The 23,882-nt window shown below is 41.0% G+C and overlaps 1 protein-coding gene across 4 annotated transcripts; it reads left to right on the top strand.

Moving 5' to 3' along the window:
- LOC307093227 (complement receptor type 2-like) lies at positions 1 to 19,598 on the top strand. 4 transcript variants are annotated; one of them, XM_079761142.1, is made up of 16 exons: positions 1 to 177; positions 5,988 to 6,377; positions 7,832 to 8,020; positions 8,106 to 8,205; positions 8,442 to 8,524; positions 8,720 to 8,810; positions 9,105 to 9,181; positions 10,014 to 10,421; positions 10,806 to 10,982; positions 11,056 to 11,143; positions 11,494 to 11,576; positions 12,041 to 12,433; positions 13,215 to 13,238; positions 13,883 to 13,958; positions 16,873 to 16,973; positions 18,656 to 19,598. In XM_079761142.1, exons 1-15 carry the CDS (start codon positions 57 to 59, stop codon positions 16,964 to 16,966), a joined length of 2,394 nt encoding a protein of 797 aa, XP_079617268.1. In that variant the 5' UTR covers positions 1 to 56; the 3' UTR covers positions 16,967 to 16,973; positions 18,656 to 19,598. The 4 variants fall into 4 exon arrangements, with proteins under 4 accessions (XP_079617268.1, XP_079617269.1, XP_079617270.1 ...); XM_079761143.1 differs by having other exon boundaries at positions 18,641 to 19,598; XM_079761144.1 differs by lacking the exon at positions 10,806 to 10,982.
- The last annotated feature ends 4,284 nt before the right edge of the window (positions 19,599 to 23,882 follow it).

The following is a 23,882-nucleotide window of genomic DNA, read 5'->3' as shown; positions in this document are numbered from 1 at the left end:
CTCAATGAGGCACCTGCTCCTTGGCTCTCTGGGGATTCCCTCTGATCTCCCCGAAAATGACGGCTTCTGGCAGGACGCGAACCACACCTCCCCGCCGCCCTGGGAGCCCCCTTTCTTCCTGGAGCTTCGTTGGGGTGCTTTTGATGGCTGTAGTGCTCCAGTTACCCACATCCTCCGGTAGGAGCTTGGAGAGGGTGTGCGCTCCTGGGGGCGAACTGGAGCGGGTCGGGGAGCCCCAGGCCATCCTCCGCCAAGGGCGGGGGAACAGGGGAGGAGAGGGGTTTCCCTTGGTGGGTCGGGAGGAGGGAGCAGGACTGGGTCGACCCCGGTGGTGCGGAGTTGGGGTGAAGAGGTGGTCCGAGATGCCCTGATCTCTCTGCGCGCGGATCTAGGGCGGTGGGGAGCCCGCAGTGCCCGCGGGAAGGTTGCTTGGTGGTGGTCTCTAAACCACGGCGGGCTCTGGGCGCGCAGGAGTTCCCGGGCTCAGCTGAGTTCCTAGCAAATGCTTGCAGGTGTTTGGGGTCTGAATCAATGAGGATGCAAAACGCGGGCCACGTGCTCCAGGTGAGGGCTCCCCTGCAGTGCGCTGGAGCTTGAGGTTGTTGCTAGAGCCCTTGCTCTGCCCGCGGGGCGGGGGTTGCTCTGTGTTCCCTGCGCCTGGGGACGCCTGGGTGAGTGGGCTGTTGTGCCCAGCTGGGTTGGGCTGGGGATCCCGGGCGGGTGTGGTGTGGTCTGGAGTGAGTTTTGTGGAAGTGCCCAGCGCAGCGGTGCAGGGTGTGGGGCAGGGAGCTCACTGCTTGCTTTCTATGGGGCTGAGGAATGCGTGTTGGGCTTGTAGTGATGCAGGAAAGAAGGCTGGGTTCCTGGGGCTCAGCGGGTTTTGAAAGGGCGAGCAGTGCTTTTTGTACTCAAATAGACTGGTTGTTGGCCAATATCGGGCGGGGTTTTGTTTTGTTTTATTTTGATTTTCTTCCTTTTTTTTGTGGGGGGGGGGAGGGGGGAGGAGGCATGGAGTCATCTCTGTGTTCCTATCAAATACAGACAGTATACTATTCTATTACCAAATGGCTTCTTGGAATTGTTTTTTCCATCACGTTGGGTCCTATATGAGGGGAGATGCAAAACAACCTAAAAGAATATTGGTAGCCAACCAATGAGAAAGGACTACCCTAAGAAAAGCTAACATGCTTTTCCCTTACAGCTCAAAACTACAGCTGAGGGCCCAGCCACTAAGTTTATTTTGTTTCACTGAATGGAATATGCAATTTAAAATACATATGCCACAAAAAGCATGCTTATCGTATCAAACATACACAACCAAAGGACAATGATTTTTAACACTTGGGTCTATGCCCATCTGTCTTTATATCCGCTTGTGTTTCTATTTTTAGAATTCTATCATATATACAATTTGTGTGCTGCATTCTGTCCTAAGCAGCCATCATTCTACAAATAGTTGCCTTGTACGTGCCATGTCCTGTGCTTGTCCTGAGGACACACGGATGAACAATAACAAAGGGTTTCTATTTTCATGATCTTTATTTCATGATTTTTTATTGTGTACCCATGCACACACACACTCACAGGAATATAAGCAGGGACTGCGTTTTGCCCACTGTTGGATGCAGGCACACAGTAGGCAATCAATCAATATTTGCTATAATGTACTGGGAGTGGCAGACACTCACCCAACCATAATTAGTAGCCTGTTATAACCCAAGAGAGAGGCTCTGGAGGGATGGAGGATGATTCCCTGACAGCATTTAATTAACGAATGACTGGTGGGGGGTGACATGGACAGTAAATAGACTAAGAGGTAAATTTACCAGGTAACTCCAAAACCCCCAGAGGCTTATGGGGAGAAAATAAATGAGGAAATGGTGATTGCAACAGCGCTAAAAAGTTCCTGCCAGTGTAAGCATTCCAGGCAGAATTGTCCTCTGGTTCTGCAGTTTATGAACCCGTCCTTGCTAGAGCAATCCCTGTGAGTCACTGGGCCATCTATAGCTGGGAATGGGGAAGCACCCTCTGCTCCACTGCCTGAGAGTGATGGTCACATGTTGGGTCGCCAGCAAGAAAATGCTGAGACAGAGATGGTGTGTAAGACAGTTAATTAGGAAATGTTCTTAGGCTCAATATTTATGGAAAGGAGAAGGAAAAAATCAAAACCATAAAAGAAGAAGCTGGGTGTCAGTGCAATCTCAATGAAGGTCTCAGGCAACTCTTTGGGAAGTTATGAAACTGGAATTACTCTCTAGATGTATCCCGAGTTAAGGAGAAAAAGCCTACATTCTATTCCCAGTGTAGATTAGTCACGGTATGCAGACCACCCCAGAAATAGAGTTTGACCATGGGAGAGCTGCTTAAAACAAACAAACAAACAAAACAGAAAAAGAAAAGGGGGAGGGGGAGAGGGACCTATAATACCAGAGCTAATGATCAAGAATTTTTCTAAAACATCTTACCTTATAATAGAGAAACATGCAAATTGACCGCACCTCCGCTATGCCCACGATTGGGCCAGCAGGAGGCTGGGGGCGGGACTCCGGGTGGCATATCCGCCGTTGAGAAGATCAAGATGGCGGTGCCCAGTGGCCGGGCCCATGCTGCAGCTCGGGGGTGCCTGGGGCCATCGGCACCCCGGGGGGGCATGGCCGGGCCCATGCCGCCCCTCCCGGGGTTGATCGGCCACCTGGGGGGGCGTGGCCCGGCCCCTCCCGCCGCTCCCCGGGGTCCCAGGGGCCTAGGCTTTCCGGGCCTTGGGCACCAGCGGGGAGCCTGCACCGATCGCAGGAAACCACTGGGGGTCGGCTCCTGTGATCGGTAGCAGGGACGCTGGGTGCGGGAGCCCAAGGCCAGGAAAGCCTGGGGCAGAGGCTTTCCTGGCCTTGGGCACCAGTGGGCAGCCTGCACGGATCGCAGGAAACCACTGGGGGTCGGCTCCTGCGATCCTTAGCAAGGATGTTGGGTGCCGCTGAGCCCAAGGCCACCGCCCGGGGCCAAGCCCCGACCCTGAAAAAGGCAGAAGGCGGTGGCCACAGCCAAGGCCTGGGTCCCTGGTGCCGGCAGAAAACTGGTGCAGGCAGCCAGGTGAATGAAGGTCTATTGCACGAATCTTCGTGCAAACGGGCTACTAGTACTGTATATAAGATTAGATTTTATTTAAATGAGGATAAAATAAATCCTCAATCCTATTGCCCATGAAAACAGGAAACTGGCTGATGTCAGATGTGATTCAAAATACATGTTGAAAAATAAAGTCTTTATGCAACAAGGCTAGAATCAAGATTGAGTCTCTTCCCCAATCTAGTTAATAGAATACAATAATAAAGAATAATAAACATTTAAATGCTCTGACCTAAAGCTTAAATGACTAAGATAGTAATGTGAATTCATTAAAGCAATTTTAGGGAATCATACCTGTGCTGAGCTTATAAGGTCACTGATGTACTTTAGTTTCCTATGCTATCCCAGAAAACTTTTTATTTATAAGGTTTTACATTTTATTTATTAGATTGTAGGAAGATGAAACTACTCCAGGGTCTTTATGAAACTTTATGAAACATTATTTCCTCCGTCTCTTCCTAAAACCTCTAAAGTCTACCCTAAAATGTCTTTGCACTTCTGAGCTTATTTCTCTGTATTTGCACCCCTAACTGCAAGATATATATTTTTGTCCCAGAAATGATTGCTATCCATTTTAGGTTTACTTTCTAAAGATTAAAGTTGTCAGGAAAATTAGTGACAAAACAGAAGCAGAGTGCACGTTTTAGCCTCTCTTACTTTGATATTCCTGTGGTCTTTGTGTCTAGGTCAGCGTTAGTTCCTGCCTAAGTATCCTGTTGCTAAGCCTAAAGTTCAGAGTGATCAGTCTGAGTTTGCTGTTGGGGCATTTTGGGAATAAGAATGCCTTCCTGGGTATAAAAAAAGTCGTTCTTTACCACCTGTCTACAGACCTCTCAATGGTCAGATGCTCAGCAATACTGTAAACATGAGTATTCTATAATAGAGGCATCTTTGGCATCGTGTATCTCTGTGAGCTAACCTGTTGTGTTCATGATAAATAACCAGCAAGCTAGTAAATTATCTTAATGAAGAGGATCCTGGGTTCTGCATGTTTTCTTTTACTCCTTAGGGGCATTGAGTGTTGAGGTTAAATCGTCACAGCTGGCCAACTGTATTTACCTGTAATCTCCATGAACTTGCTCTATGCTCTCTGTACTGTAAGAGTGAGGTTAAAAGTTAGTATGCAAGGAATATTAGTTTTCAGTTCATTCTTACCCCATTCAATTCCAGAGATATTTTTGAGTAACTAATAGGTACAAAGCTTTAGGCTGATGGGGTTGGAGAGAACCGTAAAGGTCTATTGGTCCTTTCCTGTAAAGAATTCCTACACTAATTGTAAAGGCCGACTTTAAACAAATGCCATACTATGATATAATTTCATTTATTCATAGAGATAAATTTCTATGATATCATAGAGAACTACATAATAAATGCTAGCCAAAAGATTTGTGCAAACCCAGGCATTTCAGGTAGAGGTGTGAAGGTATGAAAGACCATGAGGTCTGTGGAAAATAGAAAAATTCAGCGTGGTTGCAGTATGAGGTGGATGGTGAGGAATAGTAGTTGATTAAATGGATTGGAGCTTAACTGTGACAGGCCATGATTTTTTTCCTGATCAACAATGGTAAGTCATTGTAAGTTTTTAAATGTAGGTGGTGGCATGACCGCATTTGTGCTTCTGAAAGGTAATGTATGCAGTGGTAGATGTGCATAGAAGATGGAGACCAAGGGACCCCAGAGTCAGAAAGGGAAATTTCGTTACTCAATGATCCAGTTGAGATTACAGCAATGATGACATAGTTGGTTTGGAGAGTTTTGGAATTCAGTCACTAAAATGGGGTGACCAAATGAATGACGGGCAGGGGATAATGAGTTACCGAAAGGAAATGGTGACTGTACGTTTTTTCAAATGCCCAATTCCAGAAGATGCAATGGAATTATGGAGTCTGGATATAGGCATTCATTTTTCTTAAATGATATTGTGATGTTTAAGTGTAGGCCTGGCTTTACCATCAAACGCATGGTTCCGACCAAACAATAAATGGAATCCTCCACCACCCAGGTACTTCAAGGGTGAGTTGGGCTGGAAATTTGGTGATCTACAAATAAAATGAGACTTTTGGTTGTACAGATACATGGTGGTTATGAGAAGAGGAACAGAAAGACAGATAGTGGTTTGGTGTCCTGGTTAAAGGATATGAGATCATTCTTCCAAACTCTTGCTTGCTTCTTGTGGCTTTTTCAAAGGGATTCAGCATCCAAAGAAGACAAATGACTGTAGTGAGGCTGCAGTCCCTTTAGTAGAGGAACAGAATGTACTTCCACCACTTGTAGCCCTCAGTGTATGTTTGAAATAGACTTCGGATAATATGTTTCAGTCATTGTTCTTCTTTTAGGTACTTTTACCTCTCTGGGTTCTCATTACAACCTTACGAAGTAGCTTAATTTATACTAGGAAACTGAGGCTTAGAGAGCGTAAGACTTGCCTAAGGTCACTCAGTCATTGAATGACAGTGGGAATTTAAAACCAAGTCTATCGAGCCCACATTTCATTAGTCCATGGTACCTCCCCACATGTGATTAGCATGCTACTAACGTATTATTTTCATGTGCAGTTTGCCTTTAGTTTTGTTAAAATTGATTAGACTCATAATTATTTAATAGATTCTCTTTCATTGTCATTGCTTGGTCAAGATGGTGCTTATAAGTCCTATATTGATTTGTTCGCTGAGGATCCAGAGAAAGGTAGGAATTTAGGAGTTTGGGGATACGTAAGGACTCTGAGTAAAAAATAAGTTACACAGATCTCTAAGTCTGTTTCTGGTAAAGTGCCATACACTATATTTGGAGCTTTAATCTACTTCTGAATCTTTTTCTTGTCATAATCAATATTAACACATATTTCCTTTTCTATTTTTCAGGGATTTCTTGTGACCCTCCTCCTCCTATCCAAAATGGTCGGAATAGTTATACTTATGGCCCCATACCTCTTAACACTTTGGTGAGGTACAGTTGTGCCTATAACTACCGCATCATTGGAGAAAAGAATCTTTTTTGTATAAGTAAAGACCAAGTAAAAGGAATCTGGGATAAAGCTGCTCCTACCTGTGAATATCTCAACAGAAGAGCTTTTTGCTCTGAGCCCAGAGTGGCAGGGGGACACAAAGATAAAATATCTAGACCACCATACAGACATGGTGATTCTGTGACCTTTACCTGTAATGCCAACTTCACCATGAAAGGAACCAAGACCGTTTGGTGCCAAGCAAATAGCAGGTGGGGGCCGACACCACTACCAACCTGTGAGAGTGGTGAGTAAGAGAGAAAATCAACCTTAAGGGAGGGTGGATCCTTGCATTTCTCTGCAGATAACGTTTTGTTTCATTCTGAACAAAGAGCAGTGTTAATGTGTAAAGGGTAGGGGTGAGGAAGGAAGCATGGCAAAGGGTGAAAGGTATAGTTCCCTGTTTTGTTTTGGTGTGGTTTTTTTGGGGGGCTGGCATTAGTCATGAAGGATATAAATGTTCATTCAACAAACATCAATAGAAGAAGGAATTTTAAAGTATGATTAGAAAAAATAACTGAATATACCCAATAACTGAATTGAGTAAGTTCCACAAGATTGGGGGTGCTGTGTGAATTGTGTGGTTTTAAACTATATATCTAAATTGATGTTAAAATGAGAAAAAAATGTGAGGCCTATTAGCAAAAATAGGTACAGTTGGATATAAAACCCAATGGATATAAAACTCGTTTGTAAATAGATGTTAATACAGTCTGGAAGAAATCATGCCTGTTCTGAGACCTCTATAGACACTTTCTGAAGTGATGCACTATTTTACCAAGTCATCTCCTCAGACTCGGTGTTTCAAATCAAATGACTTTAAAGGTAAAATGGGGACAGCTGTAGTATTGTCAGCAGTAAAAATAAAGTTAAGAATAAAAATAACAAGAAGTGAGAAAGCAGAAAAATAAAGTAAGAATTACTCTAAGTTCATTTATTTTTATTTACTTAGGTTTATGTTGTTGCTCAAATCTAAATCTGAATTCCAATTGTACAATTACAGGGACCATAATGTTTAACAAACATTTACCATCAAAATTAGCTATTAATGAAGAACAATATCGATCTATTCTAAATCAATTAGCGAACTGAAAACAACTATTAGAAAAATATGATTCTATGTCTATATAAATAGATATATAACCTTTGAGGTACATAAGTCTGAAGATAATCCCAATATGATGTGACTATAGAACATAATTAAGCCATTTAGAAAGACTTAGATAGACCTATATGTATTAACATGGAAAGATATAATAAACAGAGTATTAAACTAATAATCTGCATAAAATAAGATGTGAGTACACATATACTCACAAGGAAAATATATATGTATCACATATAGGATCCCATAAAACTATATTACTAATATCTAGCAGGATAAGCCCTAATAATATGCTATTTTTGAAGCAGAAAATAGCCTTAAGGGTAGCATGAGAATAATTGTGAACATAAACTATTTTTTGGTAAATGAAATTTTTCACAAAATAAATCATAAAGTGTAACTAAAAATGGAAAATAATGAGCCCTATGGTGTATTAAATGGATAGTACATCACACTTGTTTTAAAGATTGAGTTGAAATTTATGATAACTGGTTACCACAGATTATGTGTTATTTGGATCCAAGTACTATATCAAAATCTCGATTGTGAAGGATGTGTCATCTAATGGCCTTTTCTTCTAATGTGTGTGTGTAAAGATTCCCCCCTGGACTGTCCACCACTTCCCATGATCCCCAATGGACATCACACCGCAGAGAATGTTGGCCTCTTTGTCCCTGGACTGTCTGTGACTTACAGCTGTGAACCTGGCTACTTGCTTGTTGGAGAAAAGACCATTCGTTGTTTGTCTTCAGGAAACTGGAGTGCAGTCACCCCACAATGTGAAGGTACCCCAAATTTACAATCAACTTTCAGAAACTAGGCTATTCTGTTATTGGCCGTGCGTTGAGCATCTTTGGCTTGTTTCCATAGAGGCACAGTGTGACGCTCCAGGACCATTGCTCAATGGGCAGATAAAGGGGCCTGCAAGTCGTCGGGTTGGCGTGACTGTGACCCTTTCCTGTAATGAAGGGTGAGTGTCTGGAGGACCTAGGAGATTTAACTGACTGGGCTTCTCTGTGCGTGGTATGACCTGTGAAGGCTCCTCTGTGAGGATCTGTGGAGAGCCGGGGGTGAGGTTATGAGAAATAATGCTAATAAGAGTTGATGCACACAAATTAAATGAGTTTGTATTGAGCTTTAAGTAGAGATTATTGATCCATATCAGCAACTGTCTAATAGTTCTGAATGACCTCCCTCTGTCTCCAGATATCGATTACGAGGCCAACCTTCTAGTCAGTGTGTAATTGCTGGACAGAGAGCTTTATGGACCAAGATGCCAAAATGTGAAGGTAGGTTATGCAAACTGTGGTTTGAACCTAGTTACTTACCTGAGGCTCAACAGGGCGAAGAATCCATACATTGTACCTCTGAGGGGGAGTGGACACCACTGTCCCCATTTACAAAGGTATCAGGACTTGCATGCAGATGTTTTGTAGTTTTGAGATTGCTTGAGTTGATTTCTCATCTTAGTCTCTTTTTCTTAGTGGCGGAGTGTGAACCTATAGGAAAATATCTCTATAAAAAACCCCAGGATCGATTGATTAGACCAGCTGTTAAATCTTCCTGCGATGAAGGGTGAGTGAGTGCTGGCTCAGCCTGAACTGGGTCTGGCTTATCAGTGCATACTGCAAGCTCTGTGTAAGAGTTTACCTCAAAGACCCTTCCCTGGCCCGTGTCCATGGAAGTGCTAATCGTGCTAGTTTTCCATGTATGGGAACTATGCCTGTGCTAAGGGTGATGGAGCTGATGCTGGCTACATTCTGTTCGTATTGCTTCTTGTCCTGGAAGTGGTGAGTCTGCTTTTGAGCCAATAGCTCTTGCTTAGTTTAATGGTCACTAGATGGCAAAATGACATGACTCTATCTCTAGGACCCGGTTAGGTGAGAGTGTTTATCAGCTGTGTGAAGGAGCCATTCCTTGGTTTATGGAGATTCGTCTTTGTATAGGTGAGTGACACCTATGTAGGCCCTGGGAGATTTCTCTTTTAGGCTGTGTTGTGGAAATAAGAATATTAGCCTCTGTTCCATTAAGTTTGTCAACAGTTTTTCTGTCTTTCTACTCTCCCCTCTATCTACTTCATAGCAATCACTTAATTTAAACGTATGCAGTTACTGGTCCTCTTTTGTGATTTAGATGTGTAAGTTGATGAAAGCAATGAGTATATGAGCCACCATGTTAAATTTTGCGTACACTGTAGTTTAGTGGGGAAAAAAGGATATTGATGTGGGATATGATCTCTTATTCTGTATCTACCGCATCATATGAAATTGGGTGATTTATGCAATTTCTCTGTAACTCTATCCCCTCATCTGTAAAGTCAGCATAAGACTGCAGACTTCAAAGTTATTGCCTATCAAAGTATATACTCAATCAACAACAAATATTCTTGGCTAAACTACTATATCACCTCAGCACTAGGATGGCATGCAAAAGAAGCTCAATTCTATGCTCCCATGCCTTTTATTCAACTATTGTATATTTTAAAAAGAATTCTTATTTTAATTAATAATTTACTGCTGGTCTTTACTGCCTCACACTATGATATTGATGTACATGTTCACACTTAACAAAGATATCAATTACAAAAAATCTTTCCTATGAAACCTGTATAAATTGAATTTTGCACACAGAATGAGCTTTGATATAACTCACATATCACCCAAACTCACCCATATCCTCCAGGAAATTTGATAACAACAGATTCACAAACAACTTTTTTTCTCTTCTATGGTGTCTAATACTGAAACAGAATTATATAGTCACTTCTCATCTCTCCAGAAATCACCTGCCCACCACCCCCTGTTATCTACAATGGGACACACACAGGGAGTTCCTCAGAAGACTTTCCATATGGAACCACAGTCACTTATTCATGTAACCCTGGGCCAGAGAAAGGCGTAGAATTCAACCTCATCGGGGAGCGCACCATCCGTTGTACAAGCAATGGTCAGGAGAGGGGCATCTGGAGTGGCCCTGCTCCTCTCTGTAAACTTTCCCTCCCTGCTGTTCAGTGCTCACGTGCCCACATTGAAAATGGGTACCAGCTACCGGGCAAGGAAGCCCCATATGTCTACAACGACAGTGTGACAGTCAAGTGTGATGAAGGATTTACTTTGAAGGGCAGCAGTGAGATTCGTTGCAAAGCCAATAACACCTGGGATCCTGAAATACCCATTTGTGAAAAAGGTAAACAACCCAATGGGGGAAAACAAGGTATTTACTTATTATTCTCATCTCCCACCCAAAACTACACTCATGGGAAAAGTCAATGGGACACAGATCACTACCCTATTTCTTTTATCTGTAACAATGCTCCATGTGTGTTGTGTATGTTCATTATGTGAATGGCTCTTATATCCAGAATATATTCAGGGTAGATACTGAGAGGACCTGTTTATAGAAGTCTAGTTCTTTCAAACAAGCAGAAAGCATTCAGTAATGAATTAGAGCTTTATGATCCTTGGCTAAAATGCTTAAGATTGTCTGTTGTCAAATGTTGTGCTCTTAATGTTCTTGAGTATAAATTTTTCTTTTGTTGGTATTTATGTGGGAAGTTGTTCTTTTTTTCAGTCTGTCAGCCACCTTCTGGGCTGCACCACGGTCGGCATACAGGTGGCAATAGGGTCCTCTTTGTCTCTGGGATGACTGTAGACTACACCTGTGACCCTGGCTACTCGCTTGTGGGAAACAAATCCATTCACTGCATGCCTTCCGGAAACTGGAATCCTTCTGCCCCTCGGTGTGAAGGTACTTTAGCTCTAGAGTCGCCTTCCCCTTTGATAGCAAGCATGTGTGAGTAACTCCAGCTGTGCTCCTCTAGAAGTGCCATGTCAGCCTGCGGGAGAAGATGTTCAAGAGCTTCCAGCTGATTCGCATGTGGTTCTAGTTAATAGATCCTGTCCGGATGGGTGAGTGTGAGATGATCCATCCAGAGTGGGTCTCCCCTTTGTTTAGTGCGTTAGTTCCACCCTCAGCTTGTCTTGGTGACTCTTGTTGAGGTTCCTCATTGCCACACTCACAGAGAATATGAGGTTCCAAAAGTCTAAGTAGCATCTCTGACTTGTTAGTTCTTTTTTGGCCTGGAAATAGCTTTGCTGTGAGCAACTCTCATCTAAAGAAGTTTGCTTACTGGGAGGGTCAAGGTTTCAATTCCTCTGTACCGAAGTTCTTACGTAGGAGTTCCTCTGTATTTGTTGTGTGAGGAGGCGATGTTTTAGAGATGTTATATTGGGAAAAAGAAATGTATGATAATCTCTAGGTACCAGCTGACTGGGCATACTTATCAGAAGTGTGAAGATGCTGGGAATGGGGTTTGGTTCCAAAGGATTCCACTCTGTCAAGGTAAGAGAGAAATTAAAGTTGTAAACGGGATAGTTGGGGATTAGTGAGGGCAGGCCAACTACGAACTAGGCTGTAACTACCTCAACAGTCTACATGTTCTATCTCAGTGTATCTAAGATAAGAAATACCTGTCACAGTTTGGTCAACACTCTCATTGGTAAGCAAAGTTGTCAAGTAGGAACTAAGTATTTGGCATACATCTGCTAATTGCTCAAGATTTTAAAAACACACACAAATATAGCCTATATTTATAGCTTATTTTTATTTTTTTTGGAATGAGTATTATTCACATAATCAGAAATGTTAATAAAGCTGTTTTATGAGAACACAATGCAGATTGTAAAGCTAAATAATTGTATGGTTATGTGTCCTACATGCAGTCACATAGTTTTATTTGCATCCGAATGATGACTGTCCGCCTTGGTACACTAGCTGAAGCCGCATTTCCCGAATCTCTTCTGCAGCTATTCACTGCCCACCTCCACTGGTGATTGACAACGGGAGGCACACAGGTGTGATGGCAGAACAGTTTCCATATGGAATGGAAATCTCTTATGAATGTGACCAAGGATTCTCTCTTCTGGGAAAGAGAAACATACGATGCATAAGTGATTCTGAAGGACATGGATCTTGGAGTGGACCTCCCCCACGGTGCTTAAAACCACCTCCTGTGGCCCACTGCCCTAACCCAGAAGTCAAACATGGATACACGCTGAATAAAACTCATTCATCCTATTCCCACAATGACATTGTATATGTTGCCTGCAACCCTGGTTTCATCATGAATGGCAGTGATTTGGTTAGGTGCCATACCAATAACAAATGGGTGCCAGGTGTACCAACATGTATCAGAAAGGGTAAGTTATTTTTAATAATTAACTCAGGGATTTTGCTCAGAATAAGGAAACATTTTTTAAATCTGCTCTTGCCATTTGAGCTAAAGAAAAGCATGTAAATGCTAAGACCGTTACATTGTTTTATAAGACACCTGCCTAATCTTTTTGCCCAATTCTTTTTTCACCCTTTTCCTTTCTAAGTAAGGTGAGAAAAAGTACATAAGAGGATAATATGATGGTGTCTACAAAATTTACTGTTTTTGTTAAATAAGAAAAATGCACCTATCTTATTTTGGGGAAAATGTTGGCAATAGTATTGCTTGGCAATTTGATATCTAAGGCCAAAATACCAGCCAGTATTTCAGTATGTTCTAAAGAGTGAAGCTGACTTTTAAACTCATTGAATTATCTTTCTTATAATTATCATTTGTCACTTTTATACACTTGTAAGTTATATAAGTGCTTACAAGTTTGACTGGGACCTCTAACACTATGTTAAGCAAACTGTTGTCACAGTTAATATTTGCATTTAACCTGAAAAATCCCTGATTATACTGAGTGTATTATTTTTTTTAGTTGGTGAGCTACTGCAATTTACTTAAAGTGAACATTTTTTTAAAGTACAGTGAGTTGTTACATAAGAAATAAAGAAAAAGTGGGTAGAATCCAGGCTTTCAATATACCTTTTCAAGCAGACTTATAGGGACTAGAGCTGAATGGGACATTGCCACGGGCTTTGGACTACACTGAATCATGAAGCTACCAGTAGACTAATATGTTTATGATTTTGGATTCTCCTTAGGCTCACTTGCTCCTCTTCTTGGTGGTAAGTCTTCCTAAATACTTTAAATATATATATTTGTGGCCCTATAACTCACCCTTCACTTTAACTCATAGAAAAGTCCCTAGGGTGTTTTAAGAATGTTTTAATGTACCCTTTACATTACAGACTGTCACTTTTGAATATAGTTAAATAAATGTTTTGAACAGCCAGCTATTTCCAACTTTTAAGTTGAAAGTTTGGTTTACATTGACTCTTGATCTTTTGCATGATTTGGTACTATAACACTAGGTTGGCTTATTCTGCAGTGGCAAAATATCTTTCACAATTGAGAATTAAATGTTGTCATGCAAAGTTATGGGACCCTGGTGTCCTGAGCTTCTAATTTTACCCCAGTGACTGGAATATTACTAATAACACTGAAAGGAACAGAAAAGCCCCACAGACCTTGACTGGAACCCTGTGGTCAAATGCTTGGTGCTTTAGATTAAATGTGGACTAGGTTGAATCAGAAACACCTTAAGCCCAAGTATCATTATTTAGGAATTCAATATTTACATGGCTCAGAAAGGGTAAGTATAAAAGTAACATACCATATTCCCCTCCACTAGGAATAGGCCCCACAATCACTTCAAAACCATATAGGTCACATTTTCCTGGCATTTGATGCTTGCTGTTTTATTTTCTAGGTCTTTCTGCAGGTTTCATGGTTCTTATCTTCTTGGTTAGTGTCACCTTGTGCATGAGATTAAAACACAGAAAACAGTAAGTTCCATGCATGCTTCACCAAAGCACAAACGGTTTTGGCTTTTTCAGTGTTATGGAGGATAAGCAGGTGAAGTCTTACCAAGTCTCAGATTCTACTAGGGAATGACTAAGCCATGTCACTCCAAACATGTAACCCACAAACTCCAGCAAATTTTCATTAAAATACCAAGTCACCCAGTGCCTTCTGATGACATTGATCACAGTTGTATAATACCTACCGCAGGCATCAAACAAAAAAGGGTTGCATTGAAATTATGCAATGACAGCATCTATGCACTGAGTAGTTTGTTCTAAGCCTCACAAGGCCTGAGCACAGCAAGGGTCTACAGGTGGGATGTACTTTACACAGTCGTGTTTACCAGAGGATGGTGTTGTGAATGAATTCAGGAGAGAGGGCATTCTGTGACAAAGTAATATTGGGAAATACTTCATACTATATTTTTCTCATAGAGATTCACAATCACCAAGAGAATGATTGAAGTCCTATAATACAAAAGCCAGTTTCATGTGTTTTAAGCCAGTTTTCCCAAACTAATTGGATTACACGATTCTTTTTTTTCTTCTTCTTTTTCTTCTCACATAATTCTTTTAACAACGCTTGGGACTAATATTCCATTTCATAGACATTTGGGAAATCTAGGAAGGTGGTCAGGAGCTAGATCATCAAAAGCCTCCAGTCCATAACAAGGAGTTAGGGTGTATCCTATAGGAGCTTAAGCAAGCAAAAAAAAATATGTTCAGCCCAGCCAACGTGACTCTGTGGTTGAGCATTGACCTATGAACCAGGAGGTTCGATTTCTGGTGAGGGCAAATGCCCAGTCTCTGTCTTGATCCCCAGTGTGGGGCATGCAGGAGGCAGCCGATCAATGATTCTCTCTCATCATTGGTGTTTCTATCTCTCTTTTCCTTTCTGAAATCAATAAAAATATATTAAATTTGTTTTTAAATATGTATAGATTCACTTTTTTATTTTTAAAATATATTTTATTGATTTTTTACAGAGAGGAAGGGAGAGGGATAGAGAGTTAGAAACATCGATCAGCTGCCTCCTGCACACTCCCCACTGGGTATGTGCCTGCAACCAAGGTACATGCCCTTGACCGGAATCAAACCTGGGACCCTTCAGTCTGCAGGCCAACGCTCTATCCACTGAGCCAAACCGGTTAGGGCCAGATTTGCATTTTTAAAAGAAGGGGCAGGGTTGGGCCATCAGCCGAAGCAGCAGTGGCAAGGATCCAGAGATGGAACAGATGCAGGACGCCTCTTCACTGTGGAGAACCTAGGATTCCTGGGTTGAGTGTCCTGTGGGAAGGAGGGACAAGGGGGCACAGAGAATGAGCCAAGTGGCGGTCATTTGATGGTCCCAGCATTTCACCAAAAGAGGAAAAGGGCAGGTTTGGGGGGGAAGATGATGCGTTCAGTGCTGACCTTGCCAGTGTGTGGCCCTTGTGATGTAGGACTGGAGAGAGGGGCCTGAATTCAATGGGTAACATTTAAATCACAATGGGAGTTTTGGCACCAAAATAAACTTAAAAGGTAAAAATGGGGCTGACGACCAATCCCAGAAGGACAGTATGCTTAAAAGACAAGAGGGGAAGCAACAGTCAGAAGTAGGAGGAAAGCCAGGAGACAATTGTTGCACAGAATTCAAGAAAGAGAAAAGTCTTTATTAAAAAAAATAGGGATGTCATTTGCATGGCTTTTTCTTGAAGGAAGTTAGTAGATAACTTTAGCCAAGAGTAGTCATAAATTTAAATAAATAGAGAATGTGGTTTCTATGTCTTTTCTATCTCCTAACTTTGCTCTCAGAACATCTCATCTGAGAAAAAATTTCTAAACTTTGGGAATGCCTACAAGCTCATTTGAATTGTTTCTATTGATAATAATTAAGTTTATTAATGTGATTATATCAATACTGAATATAAGTGCCTATATTGATATGAACCAAATATGTTACACTAAATTGCTTAGCATCACTCTCATTTTACTTCTATTTTCTAACCCACTTCAATTTATTGTCTGATAATTGATACAAACATTTCTATCACCTTAGTTACTTTTTGTAAATGAGATGAATACTCATTTAAAAATGGATGTTTAGTAACAACACTAAATATTTATAAAAGTCATCTAACATTTGAAGAAAAGACTGCTAATTTTTTCTAGTCATGTAAGATATTTTAATAAAATCTGAACATTGTAACTAAAAGTTATCACTTTTTATATTCTTAATGTATTATTTATAATTTGACCTCTTAAATATGGTAGTTGGGAACATTCTGTAAGTAACCCTAGAAGTAAGCTTTCTTTCCCAGTAATTTCATAATACTTTATTTCAGAGTTCTACATGGTAGGATTATCCCATTTTCTTGTCTTTTGCTAATTTTAGCAAACTGGTTTTAGAAGCACAGTAAAGTATATATGCCCTCAAAGAGGAAAAGTAAAACTGTCCTCTTAAAAATTATTTAAAGGTTTAGTCATGTAGGACCATGTAAGGACTTTGAATTAAACATCCAATATAAAAATTTTCTTTTAAGTTAGATTGGGAGATTGTGTCACAAATAGGTAAATGTGTGATCACATCTTAAAATAAAAGCTTCTTTTGTTTTTGTTTTAAACTTGGGGCCATAGTTATTAGTCATTTAGAGTTCTAGGTCTGAGATAAAGCTGTGTAATGTCAACTTCTGACCTAGACACTTAGCAGCCTAGAAAATTATTTGTTTTTATGGGTCTTTCCAAAATTGGGGATTATATTGATTATTTCATAGGCTACTTAGGAAAATAAAATGGACTCATCCCTGAAAAGTGCTTACCATGTGTTGGGAATTATGGAAAGAAAGCAACTGCTATATCTTTATAGCAATTATGGCCATGAGTAAAAATCTTACTTTTTCTTCCTTCTTCCATTTAGCAATTATTTTACAAATAAAAGCTCCACAGAAGGAGATCTTCATTTAGAGACACGAGAACTATACTCTGTTGATCCACACAACCCAGCAAGCTAACCAGAAGGTAAACGGGTATCTAATGAAATTGAAATATTTTATTAATTTCTATGTAAAAATTTCCTTCTATTCATACTTATCAAAAAGCATAATGCTAAATATATATGGTTCCACTGCACAGTCTTTAAAATCATGCATATAGCCCTAGCTGGTTTGGCTCAGTGGATAGTGTGTTGGCCTGCAGACTGAAGGGTCCTGGGTTTGATTCCAGTCAAGGGCACATGCCTAGCTTGTGGGCTCGATCCCCAGTAGGGGGCATGCAGGAGTCAGCCGATCAATGCTTCTCTCTCATCATTGAAGTTTCTCTCTCTCTCTCCCTCTCCATTCCTCTCTGAAATCAATAAAAAATATATTTAAAAATAAAATAAAATCATGCATATAAATTGTGAATTTACCTATATCCTATTGCCAACTAATTGATTCCGTTTTTTAAAATATATTCAATCAACAAATATTTAAGAGTAAGAAGGAAATCAAAGAGTGGAGAAATGACAGCTATGCGGCAGTTCCTGTGTGCTGATGAGAATGATCTGGGAGAAAGTGGGAAAATGCTGGCAGGGAAGGGATGGAAGAATTGCTGGAGCTATGCCCGCGTAAGCTAGAAGAAACAGAGTCTAGTGCTAAAGCAGGGAGTGTAGACCTTAGGTAGGAGTGTGGCCTTGGGAACCAGAGGGAAAGCAGAACAGATGAGGGCAGCTGGGGAGTTGTGGTGGTGAATGCATCTGTGGAAGTTCTCTTCTGATGATTCTGTTCCCTCAGTGAATAGAAAGTAAAATGATCAGCTGATAAGAAGGTTGAGAAAGGAGATGACAGGGATTTAAGGAGAGAGAAGGCATTCAATAGCCGCCATGCATTGGCAGGCAACATCAAGGGTCCTTGTGGTTGTCAGGAGAAGATGGGAGTGAACAGTTGAAGGTTTACTGTTCCCAGGCATTATGCGGAGAGTCGCTCACGCCTTATCTCAGTTAGCCCTGACTACAACACTGAAAGGTGAGGAGTGTCCCAAGATAATACCAGGGTGAGCACATAACATCCAAGATGAGAAAGCCAAGGTTAAAAATTTCTCGTGGCCAAGGTTTTGGTGTCAGTAAGTGGCAAAGGTGGAATTCAAGCTCAAATATGTCATGCTTTATCGTATATAATCTATAAGGTAAAGATACCACCTCTGTCTTCTTGGAGCTTATTTTAGCTTATAAAATATACTGACATACATATATAACATACATCTCAGGGAGTAAGAATATATACCATGAACAAGATACAGAAGACCTGCTGTGGCAATGGGGAAAGAAATGGTTGCTTGCTGATGGTGAGTCATAGGAAAAGCCAAGAGGAGAACAGGGGAGGCCATGCCAGAGTGACCTCTAGATCCAAACCTGTGGGGCTCCAAAGTGAAGCTATTACATCAGTATTTGTCCAATGAACGTGTGAATCAAGGAGAATGAGACTGTTGCCTCAGTTTCTGCCGCACTTGTATTCATATTTATCAATATAAAATCTGTTAATTGCTCCATATCATATTATCTGAGGACCTCTTAATAGAATAATATTTTTGAATAGGCTTGATGCTTTATTGGTTCTAGTACTTACAATTGGTCTATACAGAGAATGTTAACATTCCCATTATTTAAGCTTTGATTCGTACCAATGCTCTTCATGCTGCCTCCTCACCAGGAGTTCTTATTTCAGTGTGCCTTCTTGCTTGGAATGCAGCTGAACACGCGTTGGGAAGAAACCATTTGAATATCAGCAAGCCTCTTTGTATGGGCGCCACCTCACTGAAATGATTTCTTAAGCTGTAGCTTCCTATTTGCACTTATTCTCAAGCAGCACAAGGAACGCTTGCTTGATGAGAAAGATGGGAGCCCAGTTTCACTGCCACCTGCTCTTCAAGGACTTTCTGAAGCCTCACCTGGGATGTGCCTGGAGCCAGGCTTTGGCGATAAGCCAGTGGTCGGCAAACTCATTAGTCAACAGAGCCAAATATCAACAGTACAATGATTGAAATTTCTTCTGAGAGCCAAATTTTTTTAAACTTAAACTTCTTCTAACGCCACTTCTTCAAAATAGACTCGCCCAGGCCGTGGTATTTTTGTGGAAGAGCCACACTCAAGGGGCCCAAGAGCCGCATGTGGCTCGCGAGCCGCAGTTTGCCGACCACTGCTATAAGCAATTACATACTAGTCACAATAAGGAGTCACCTTTTCTAGGAAGGCACTAAAGTGAACTGTCTTTATATGCAGACTCTTCCTTTTTTATAATCAGCATACTTACTGTTACCACATACTTTTGGTTATAGTGCGGTTTTAATTATTTAGTCATCGTATGAATGATTTCCTGTGGTTTTCATGGGCATATCTTTATAGAGAAGTCTGATTTTATTTTGATAGCAGTTTTTCTTAAACATTTCACTTTAATTTCCACTTGGTTTGAGGTTTTCTCACCCTATATACTTTGTGTTTCCATAATCACTCAGTAATTCCAACTCAAACAAGTTTTCTCTTTTAATTATGGGAGTGAAATTTTAATTCCAGAGTTTTTTGTGTACAATTCAATCTTTAGGTATATTCTTGGTGCTTTTTATCAGGTCTGGTTGCTTGTAAAATGTCATTTAATAATGTATACAATTCAAATAAATTTTATCTTTAAAAAAATACTTGCCTTGTATGACTCTTTATGCCATTGGGATTTTGATAGGGATTGCATCCGTTCTACAGATTGCTTTAGGTAATAGGGATAGTGGAACAATGCTGGTTCTCCCAATCTGGGAAGATGAAATATCTTTCCATTTCTTTGCATCTTCTCCAGTTTCTTCCAAAAATGTCTTATAGCACTGGTCAGTGCGGCTCATGGGTTCTTCTCCTGTGAGGACCTCAGGCTGAGGGGCAGGCATTAGCTGCACTCCATAGGTCAGCTTACAACACCCCATTTAGGAAAGTTTTCTGTGCAGATGCTTGCAACTCATTCCTTTTATTATTTTATTTTAAATTTTATTTTATTGTTTCAAGTATTACAAATAGTAGTATATATATCTCCTTTTTTCCCCCCATTGACCTTCCCCCAGCCTCCCCTACCCCCTGTCGCATGCCCTCATCCCATCCCCCTACCCCCAGTGTCTTGTGTCCATTGGTTGTGCTTATATGCATACATACAAGTCCTTTGGTTGATCTCATCCTCCCCCCCCACCCCCCCCCGCAACACTCCCCAGCCTTCCCGCTGTAATTTGACAGTCTGTTCGATGCTTTACTGCCTCTGTATCTATCTTTTGGTTCATCAGGTTATAATGTTCTTTGTTTTCCATACATGAGTGAGATCATGTGGTATTTTTCTTTCATTAAAAAGCAGGAATTCTTACCATTTGCAGCAGCATGGATGGAACTGGAGAGCATTATGCTAAGTGAAATAAGCCAGGCAATGAAAGAAAAATACCGCAGCTCATTCCTTTTAGAGATAAATCCCACTTTGTTCCTGCTAGTGTCTAAGATTATTGTAAGCATCATCTTTCAGAAATTTCCCAGGATTTGGTACATCCTTGCTGGTGGAGAATGGGCAGAGACGTGTTTAATGCAGTTGACAGCAACACCCACTTATTTTACTCAGTATTTAATAGGTATTCATTATGCACCTCCTACAGGCCTAGAACAGTCTGGGCACTGGAGGAAAAGCAAGAAAACTCGACCCTTGCCTCAAGGAGCTTGTCCAGAAAATTAGGCAACATGGCCAGAACATATCAACTGGAGCCTCAGATGGGTCAAATCAAACTACGTTAAAGAAATCAAGGTGAGCCCTGACCGGTTTTGCTCAGTGGATAGAGTGTCGGCCTGCGGACTGAAGGGTTCCAGGTTCGATTCCAGTCAAGGGCATGTACCTTGGTTGCGGGCATATCCCCAGTGGGCGGTGTGCAGGAGGCAGCTGATTGATGTTTCTCTCTCATTGATGTTTCTAGCTCTCTATCCCTCTCCCTTCCTCTCTGTAAAAAAAAAAAATCAATAAAATATATTTTTTTTAAAAGAAAAAGAAATCAAGGTGAATGTCTTCCATTATATTAAGAAAGGCTTGATGGACACCAGGTGTAGAAATTTCACTGGTTGAAAGTTCCAGTAAAACCTCAGTCCTTTAATCTAGCACCTGTAATAGATTACCAAACTCAAGCCATACTTTTTCCTTATCCTTTAAATTTTCTAACAAGAAAAGAAAACTTATTTCCAAGCCTCCAAGTAAATGGGAAAGGGTTTTTTCAGCTTTATTGAGATATAATTGACATATAGCACTGTGTACAGATGATTGTAGAAAACAATAGATACAACAGTGGGCAAAAGTAGATTTATAGCTGTGAGTACACAAAACACAGTTTATTTTGTATTATTTATTAATTATTGTATTGTTTTCCATACGAGAAACTGTAAACCTGCTTTTACCCACCCCTGTAGATTCTTTTCACAAGTAAGTGGCAACATTGAGCCACAGAACATGTCTGTTACATCATTCTTTTACTACCATAAGACATAACAGTACAGTAAATACTCGATTTTGCAGGCCTCAGTTTAACAAACTTCAGATTTAGTGGACAAAATTTCCAGGCCCTATGTCAAAATTAAAATTAACACTTAACACCCTGTTAATTTTAAAATGCTTGTAACCACGATTTGCTTATAATTAAATTAACAGGTTACTTTTTGTTATTAATTCACAGCTTTTTATAAAATATATTTTGATTTCAGAGAGGAAGGGAGAGGGAGAGAGAGATAGAAACATCAATGATGAGAGGGAATCACTGATCAGCTGCCTCCAGCACACGCCCCACCTGGCTGAGCCCACAACCCAGGCAGGTGCCCTGACTGAGAATGGAACCGTGACCACCTGGTTCATAGGTCGACGTTCAACCACTGAACCACACCAGTGGGCTTCACAGCTATTTTTTTAACAAATTTTAGCTAATAAACTATATGTTGGAAAAAAAAAACACACTGTGGTAATTTCACCAACATAAATAAATATTATCTACAACTGTAGTCTACATATTTAAATCCAACAGTAACTGCCCATAAACAATGTTCGGCAAATGATTAGCTTGTGGTCACACTGTATCAGGCACGGTAATTGGTTCTGATGTCACGTGGCGTGACTTTCTGCAGCAGTTTGAATGCGTGCTGGCAGGTGTTCTCACGTGCACATGCCCCAGCTGATTGCATTTGTTTACTCAAGGTGATGGGTGAATGCAGCATTTACTAGACCTATTCAGTATAAATTTAAAATTACTGTAATATGAAAACTTTTCTGTAAAATTAAACTTTTCATAATACTTTATTTTAATTAGACAAACTTGTCTACTTAAGTAAAAGCAGATAAATTACCTAATTTGTCAATTTTTTTAACACACATTTGGAAAACCTACTTTATTATATAACAGACTTTCAATTTTAATGGACACCTCCTTGCCCAAATTAGTCCATTATATTGAGGTTTTACTGTAATAATAATTACCCCTCAGTGAGGGGTAATTTCCCATTCACTGTCTCCTTACTTATACCTCCTTCAATTGTCATTGTGAAGTGTCTGGATTTTATAATATATATATAAAAGGCTAATATGCAAAGTATCCCCTCAGGAGTTCAACTGGGAGACCGGGAATTCAATCGCTTGCTATGACATGCATTGACCACCAGGGGGCAGTGCAGAACAAAGGAAGGCCCTGGCCGGCAGCTGGCACCTGGGGAAAGAAGGCCTTGATCAGCCCTGATCTCCCACCAGGCCTAGGGAGCCTACCAGTGCACAAATTCTGTGCACCGGGCCTCTAGTCTAATATAACAAGGTGGTTGTTTTATACTTTACCTTCACACTTAGTGTATTATAAACACTCTCCCAGAATCTACATTGTCTTGTTCTGAAAGGAAGAGGAAATGCCATGATTTTGATGAACCCACAGTCTTCAGCACATCTCAGGTGCAGCATGGTTTAATTACATATAAAAAATGGTGTAATTCCAGAAAGTGCACTTGTGGTTTATATGGAGAGCTTCCATTTGCTCAGCATTCTCTCATACCTGAATCCAATGCAACACAGGTTCTATCCCCAATATTTTATTAGCAAAACAGGCGTTGATGTATACGTTGGATTTAAATTTTTTTTCTTTACTTGATTATATAGAAAACTAAAAAGCACAAAGAAAACATCCATAATCCTATCAACTATTGATTCATTGTGGTGTTAACATGAGAAACATTCAAACCCGTGAAGAATCTCTGAGCTTATTTGAGCCCAACTGTCAACAATTGCCGGGAAGCCGAATCTCAACGGATTGAGACAATGCCCTGGAGAAGGGCCGTTTTTGCACCATGTTTCATACATTACCCTCAAAAGAGGAGACTTCAGTGGGTTCCATGAAATCCATTGGTAATAGATCAGGGAGGCGGGAGAAAGCAAAGTGGGGAAACCCCTGGGATTGGGTAAAAAGTAAAATGATAGACACAAACTTCTTTTACTTAGACGAGTGCAGGATAGTCAGTGAACAAACAGTGAAATCATCACCTTGGTGATTTTGAAATCTCGCAGACATCCAACCCCAGAAACCTCCAGTGTTGGCCCTAATGATGCCTCCTGAGTGCAAAATTGGAGCAAGGGCCCCAGGACAAAAGTGGAGCCCTAAGGGGTGCTGGCCACTGTCTAGGGGCTCTGGGTTTCTATTTTCAGGTCGATGAGCTTTATTCTTTTCTTCCCCCCCCCCCCCCCCCCCCCCCCCGGAGTTCCAACAGCTCGTTTTCTTTCCAGAGCTACCAGCAGACCCGGGTTGGTTAGAACCAAGCCAGGGATGAGCCGATTTCCCTTCCCGCAGGTGCTAACCTGCCCAAGCCGGCTCCGGCCCCGCCTTTCTACTCGTTAGCTCGGCCCCGCCCAGCCCCGCACGCCGCGCGGGTCA

This window comes from Cnephaeus nilssonii (genome assembly GCF_951640355.1).
Source record: "Cnephaeus nilssonii genome assembly, chromosome: 21".
Classification (NCBI taxonomy): domain Eukaryota; kingdom Metazoa; phylum Chordata; class Mammalia; order Chiroptera; family Vespertilionidae; genus Cnephaeus; species Cnephaeus nilssonii.
Note: the sequence above shows the minus strand (reverse complement) of the source record. Positions and strands in the feature narration are given on the sequence as shown.